This window comes from Castanea sativa, chromosome 6 (genome assembly GCF_040712315.1).
Source record: "Castanea sativa cultivar Marrone di Chiusa Pesio chromosome 6, ASM4071231v1".
Lineage (NCBI taxonomy): Eukaryota > Viridiplantae > Streptophyta > Magnoliopsida > Fagales > Fagaceae > Castanea > Castanea sativa.
In genome coordinates this window covers 54,721,716-54,729,236 of record NC_134018.1, presented here as the reverse complement: position 1 = coordinate 54,729,236, position 7,521 = coordinate 54,721,716, and the positions used below count along the sequence as shown (strand labels likewise).

General features: G+C 34.7%; 1 protein-coding gene across 1 annotated transcript; it reads right to left on the bottom strand.

Moving 5' to 3' along the window:
• Positions 1 to 335: 335 nt before the first annotated feature.
• On the bottom strand, positions 336 to 4,534 carry LOC142639089 (subtilisin-like protease SBT1.1). Its single transcript, XM_075813191.1, has 2 exons — positions 4,495 to 4,534; positions 336 to 2,831 (listed from the first exon to the last, which is right to left on the bottom strand). Exon 2 carries the CDS (start codon positions 2,824 to 2,826, stop codon positions 529 to 531), a length of 2,298 nt encoding a protein of 765 aa, XP_075669306.1. The 5' UTR covers positions 2,827 to 2,831; positions 4,495 to 4,534; the 3' UTR covers positions 336 to 528.
• Positions 4,535 to 7,521: the final 2,987 nt, after the last annotated feature.

The window sequence follows — 7,521 nt, the reverse complement described above, 5'->3', positions numbered from 1 at the left end:
ATCTTTTATCTTTTTTGTAAATTAATGTTTGTCAATTTTTATTTTTTTAATAAATAAAAAATTAAACCAGAAGGCTAATCCAAGATAAATGTTATCTTGATTCTTGCCTTCAATGCAAATTTATTGCTTTAAATCATTGCTTGGAAAATGTTGTTTATTTATTTATTAAAAGCAGAAAGGTTTAAGGGATTGACGTAATTATTTATCAAATTCAATGCTTGAATTCTTCTAAATTTTTTTTTCAATTCTTGAAAAATTGGGTCACACTCTATTAACCCAATTTCTTAGAAACAGTGAAACTTAGAAATAGTCCATCCTTGAAAAGTATTCATCAGAAGATATTCAACTCCTTGCTGGGACATTGAATCATTTTTCAATTAAACGTGGATTCCTATTCCACTAAATACATAACATGAATTTGGAATTTCAATACATAAATAAAAACTTTTCATGAATTTCACAGAAACACTCCTCCTTTCTTCTTCAAAATACTTTCAGAGTCCCAACTTTGAAACCAGCAACTTCAAATTATTGCCAAGTTACTGCTATGGGACTTCTAACGGTATAAAATTCAGACATCCAAACTAAAGACCCAAAAGATAAATTAGTCGAAGATTTTGTTCTTCGCAATGCATTGAACCTCACATTGTAACTTAATTTCTCACCCAAGTTTTCAAACTTCAAACACTTAGGCTCAACGGTCACTGATACTCCGTTAGGTTCATTTACTTGCACCACATAAGTACTCATTGGGGTCCCAACATTTGTCACTGTCCTCTTGTATGTCACACTAGTGTTCGAGGCATTTTGATCCAAAAGAACAGCAAAAGAAGGGTAGTTTAAGTCACCAGTCTGAAGAAATGCATTATCAGGACAAGTAAAATTCCCCCTTGATAGTAAAGCTATCTGAGTAGAGTTATATTTTAGGCTGCACAAATAATTTAGGTAGTCCTCGGATGTGATATCATAGATCAGACCTGGATCAGATGCACATTTTGGGTTAACATGGCCTGAGCCAAATGCGAAAGGTGTGGCAGCCTTAGAGCTATTAGAAGCAATATCTGCTATTGGAGCCCTTTTGCTGTTTAGTACATAAGCAGTGGTCATTAAAGCGGATTTGATAGCTGCAGGTGACCAATCTTTGTGTATAGATTTAATAAGTGCAGCTAAGCCACTAACATGAGGACAAGACATTGAGGTACCTGAAATTATATTGAACAGTATACTTCTTTTATCATTCTTGAGTAAGGATGGGATAGTCTTGGGTGGCCAAGCAGCCAATATATTCACACCTGGTGCAGTTACATCCGGCTTGATCACATCTGGTCCAACCAAACTTGGTCCTCTAGATGAAAATGCTGCCATTACTGGTGCAATATTGCCATAAACTGTCCCTCTGAACATAATTGAAGCTGTTGGATTTTTGTTCAAGCGCACATAATTCTTGATGGCTTTTCCTGCAGAAGCTCCTAAAGAAGTGGCTGGCAAAGTGTGAGAGTCAGCAAGCAGCTCCTCGCCATAAATTTCAGCATTAAGCAATAGCATTCCAGCCCCTCCTGCAATTTTTACTTGCTCTTCCTTTTCTGCCCGGCTGTTTATTCCTTGCTCACAAGCAACAATCTTTCCCTTCACAAGCTTTGGCACTAGGGAATCATTTATACAAAACTGTGCTCCTTGCCCCCCTGCAGTGCTTGCATATACAAGTGGTAGTTGCTTAGTCCGCTTGCCAGAATATAAAGATGACCCTTCAAAAGTTATCCCATTCCCAAGCTTTACTGTTGTTGGAAAGCTTCTGTCAATATAGCTTGCAGCAACGGTCATGATCCATGGTGCAGCATTGCTAACAGGCGAACTAAGAGGTCCTGAATTGCCTGCAGAACAAGAAACAAAAACCCCATTTTGGACTGCCCCAAATGAGGCTATTGCAATATTATCACTATAATATGGCTTGGAGAAACCTCCTAAAGAGAGTGACAGCACATCGACTCCATCAGCTACTGCACGATCTATGGCTGCCAATAGATCTGAATTAGTACAGCCTCTTCGCCAGCATGCTTTATATGCTGCAATTCTTGAAGTATAGCTCATACCGCTAGCCAAACCCTTTGCCATGCCTAAAAAGTTTGCATTGTGCACAAGATTTCCAGCAGCAGTTGAGGCAGTGTGTGTCCCATGCCCATTGAAATCTCTAGGGGATCTATAATCCATTGTCTCATTGATTCTTCCAACAATGGTCTCGTACCCTTTGTAAAAGGCCCTTGCACCTATTAGTTTCTTGTTGCAATTTGCAACTGAGAACTTTGTTCCTTCCTCACAAGTGCCTTTCCAACGAGAGGGCACTTGGGAAATGCTTGAGTCCTTGAAACTAACATGTTCTGGCCAGATTCCTGTATCCACAATGCCTATTATCACATCAGAAGCCAATATGGGAGCATTCCAAAGTCCTTCGCCAAGTTGTAGGCCAAGAAACTGAGGGGTATGAGTGATATGAAGACTTAGCATTTCATCAGGAGTGGCAGAGAGAAAGCCATTGAGTCTTTTCAAGGATTGGACCTGTTTTGTGGAAAGTTGGGCAGCAAAACCAGAAATGGTGGTTTTATAGATATAAAGAAGCTCAAGGGGTGACATATCTTCTTCCTCTTGAGATAAAAGTTCATGCATGGAGTCCATCATCAATTCGTACCATGGTTTGGCATTGCCTAGAGTATGATCTGATGCTGTGATTTTGGTCTTGTCCATGTGAATTATGTATGTCTGTTTGTCCATTGAGGCAATTGAAATTGTAGCTATGAATGCCAGAAAGAGCAAGGGTGTCCAAAGCATCATGATGACTGCGAAAGATCAAAAGAACATGGATTTGTAAGAGCATGTTTATTGGTAAGTTAATTATTTACCATGTGAAAGAACTAATTCAGAGAAAAAATAAAATAAAATTAGGACAAAATGCGACTGATGTAGTTGAATATATATTCGAGGTAAATGAGTATTAGTTGAAAGCTTATTTTTTGAAAAATTGATAAAGATACAATTAAGCTTGGAGCATACTATATGCTTTAAAAAGCTGTAAATAAGTAAATAAATCAAGATACTAAAAGTAAAAAAAAAGTTAATCTAAACTCTTTATAGACATGAATTAATATAATATATAAATGTTACACAAGGTTCAAAAGGAGATTGACCAATGGAAGCTCTCAAGGAAAATGATTCTCTTCATTTCATGATTTTGATTAAATATTGCAAAATTCAAAAGATATATATATATTTCATCTAAAATTTTAAATAACATAGCACCATATATATGGCTATATATATATATATATATATTTAAAACCATAATCATGAAATAAAGAGATGATCTTATTCCAGCCAACAAGTGACATTAACTACATGCATAGGGGAAATCAAACTAGTGACACTCACTTTGTCCTAAAGAAAAATAAGTATTACAAATTTTATCATAAAAGGCTTACAAGTTGACAAATACACTTTTAACCTCTTATTTTGTTTTGTATTTATTGGTTGATACATTAGTTTGTAAGACTAATGTAGTAAACTTTATAGTATCTCTAGCATCACTAAAGACAAAAAGTAGGCATATGTGTTTGTCAAGTTGGGTTGGATTTGAGGGTTTTTTTTTTTTTTTTCAACCAAACCAAATTTTTTCAAGTTGAGAAATTCTCAACCTAGCCTAACCCATCACATATATTGAAATTAACCTAACTTGACTCAAAGGGGTCAAGTTGTTGAATTAGTGTGTTATGTTTATGAGTTTTTAAAAACTATATTAGTATTTTTTTAAAAACTATTAAGATTCACGTAATATTCCTAAATTATATTCCAAATTTTCAAATTCATTATAATGAATTCTCAAAATAATCAAACTAAAAAAAATTAAATAAAGATAATGAAGTAAACTTATATATATATATATATATATATATATATATTTATTTATATATATAAACTCCAACACAATTTGAGACTCAAAATAATATTTTAACCCATCAACCCACGAAAAACTTGCTCGATATGTCAAGTTATATTAGGTTGGATTAGTTTTGTAGGGTTTGTGGGTAGGATGCACATGTCTAACTTAAAGAAACAAACCCCCCGCAAAGCATAAAGAAACAATAATAGACAACCGTCCACAAGACACCCACTAACAACCTTTTGTGCAACTCGACCCCATTTTCCCTAAGAGTGGTGTTTATTACACACACTCTTGCACACAACCATACACACAAGCAAAACTTGCATTAAAATTGTGAATTTTGTGTGTGTATGGATTGTGTGCAGGAGTGTCTGTAACAACAGTTACACATTGAGAGTAGAAACCAACAAGCCCCCCACCCAACAAATAAAAAAGCTTTCCTTACAAAAAAAAAAGCATGCCCAAACAAAAGGAAAAAAAAAAAAAAAAACCGGGGAAGAAGGCTTAGCTCAACCAACATAAAAATAAGGAACACAATCATAAAGAGAGCAAAGGTACACTACCTTCCTTGCTGAACCCCAAGACCAAGAGAATGAGAATAAAAATGTATAGGATGAGGAATGGAAAGAGGATCCTTTTATAGGTGAGTAAAGGTGATTTACTTAACAACTTGATCTCATTATCATATAGGAATAGAAAGTATATCTTTCCCATTCAGGGAAAAAATATCACTACCGGCCACCACCTTTTTTTTACTTTTATTTATTTTTTATTTTAAACATTCATAAGTGCACTCTTTCAATTGAGAGAGACAGAGAGGACAGGTAAGGAGCGTAATCAGCAATCCAATGTAGCAAGATTCATTGCCTAGGAAGGTAGCCACTAGCCATGACTATGGTGTAAACTAGTTGAATTAGGCCATAATTAGGAAGTTGATACAATGTTAAATATTTACGTAGTTCTGTCAAAATATGGGAATTCAACATAGATTTTTGTAAATACCACTTTTCAACATTGAACTAATTACATGGAGCTCGTCTAGTTGTGCATTTAGAAAAGAGTTTTAAAATTCTTTCTGTTAAAAAAAAAAAAAACAGTCTGGTTAGAGTTCTTTCTGACAAAACTAATTTGTAGTCTTTTAGGAAGCAAGAGTTGGAAATTGGAGTTTTTAGGTGGGGACTTTAGAACTAATGTTAAAGTAGTATTCAGTAGTCACAATTTATTTAACTCTCAATCGGATTCAGACTCTCTAGATTTCGTAGGGTACTTTATCAAATAGATTTCCTTAAATCCTAACCAGACAATTCTTTAATGATTTAATAGTTTAAATATTGTCACGTTAACATTTCACTAACAATAATCTTAATTATTTTGTTTGCAACATTATTTTTTTATTATAAAAATATTGTTAGTAGAATGCTGACATGACAGAATCCAGACTCTTAAATCATAAAAGAATGGTTAGGATTTTAAAAAAATCTATTGGTAGAGTATCCTAGGAAATTTAGAAGATCTAAATCCTTCTCAAAAACTCTACAATTTGTCAGTTAAAACTCTTTATCCCATAAACTCTACTACTAAAAACTCCACGTCTACAACTACAAGTGACAACAATATTATTGCAATACCACTAGAAACTCTCATACTTTTAGACTTTGCTATTGTTTGATACAAAGATAAAGTACTAAAATGAAGGGAAGGGGCTAGAAATGGAGTCCAAGCCCACTCCACCCACTGGTCCACACCAGCCAGCTCTATTTTAGGGAGCCATATGATTCTAGGCATACATGGGTTGGCAGGGAATAATTAACAATGGCCTTTTTCTACTTTTTAGCCACTATCCATAGATTTTCTTTTTCCGTGTTTCATGCGCATGTGTAAGCTTTCATTCCAAGGGAAACTATGCACGTTATGTTGGTGGATAAACCAACACAAGCACAAACTCGAATCCTCATTTGTGGACAACTTTTTATGTGTGTTTCTGAGTGAGCTGTGCTGTGATCCAATGTTCATGTCATCACTTTTAGTGTCCATTTCAAGTCTGCCAAACTGCCACTTCTAGGGCCATTTTAGTGGAACTTGAGTTCCATGTAAAATATTTTAGCACTATATCTACTTGAAACTCGAGTTTACTAAACTTGATTTTCACTTGAAACTTGAGTTTGCAAATTCGAGTTCTAAAAATGGGTACATAACTAAATAACCTTGGGAATAAACTTTTCGGTCATTTTTTATGTAGCAAAAACTGAATATTTGGCAATAAAATCCATATATAATGGTGCTAATAAATGCTACATTTACCGCATAGCAATGGCAGACAGTGACACCATCTGAAGATTGTAGAACAATGTGTTTGTCATCTTAGGAATACATCAAATCCGAGTTTTAGATCCCATAATTTTCAATGCTTTGCATAAATTGCGAAATATGCCTAACTATTACATTAGGGACTAGCCATTAGCTTGGCCAACCTGTTCTTTTCTTTTCTCTGCCTCTCACTCTGGTGGTCCAACTCTTTTATAAAATATTGTATCCACTTGATTGTTAGATGAAGCTTATTTCAGTCTCCATTGATTATTTTTCTTCCCTTCTGATCTTATGTCATTTTTTCTCTAAAGCTGTTAATGAGTATTGAGTAGTGTGATGGGGGTGTTCAGATTCTTGTCCATGAAGCAAATAGCAAGGTGGTCCTGCTCTCGGCCAAATTATAGTGCAAACGGCACTTAGTAGTCCGTTATTGTTATTATTGTACTATCAAAATATTGTATAATTTTTTAATAGCCCAACCTGGCAACCCCATTTAAAACCCAAATAAGTGTTTGGATGTAGAGATCAATGTATTTGTTGAGATCATAGATAGTGGGGAGGCGGAGGTAGAGTTTGAACCATTGGAGCACCACAAAGGATGTTATAACCATTGGACTATTACTTTAACTCGCCAATGTATTTCTATTACTTTATTCATACAACCAAAATCCCAAATCCATATATTCATACATAGAAGGGAAAAAATAATAATTCTAAAACTTTTAATCTATGTGCCTAGGGGCAATGCCGATTAGACCAACTAGAGAATCCCAATTAATACCCAAATTAGTTTCAGGAATAGTATTAAAAACATTGTAAATTAAAGACAGTTCCAATGCAATTAGACATTAGAGGGTTCTCAGCCATCACAATGCTATCAAATGGGAAGCAAATTCTTTGTAACTCAACTGACATCTTTAAGGGTTTCCAACAAAAATGTTTATAGTTCAAAACCCTCCTTCCCATTGTAACTATTGAATTAAAAAAAAAAAAACCTTCAATGTTTACTTATTTCATTCATCTGATGAAATTTCGTAACTTTCTTTCCTTGCCTTTCCTACCCAGAAAAAGGCAGAGTAATTGAATTTGTTCATAAAGAACCTCCCAAAAATGAGATAATCAATCTCCATGAAGGCATGAACTGCCTAAGAAACAAAACTTACATGTCATATACACGCAAATAAAATTAACATGATCTTACTCGCAAAAAATTCATGATGATCTGAGGGCTAATTTGCAGCCCTGGGATCTTCTTTGTCCTCAGGTTCAATCTTCTGAGTATG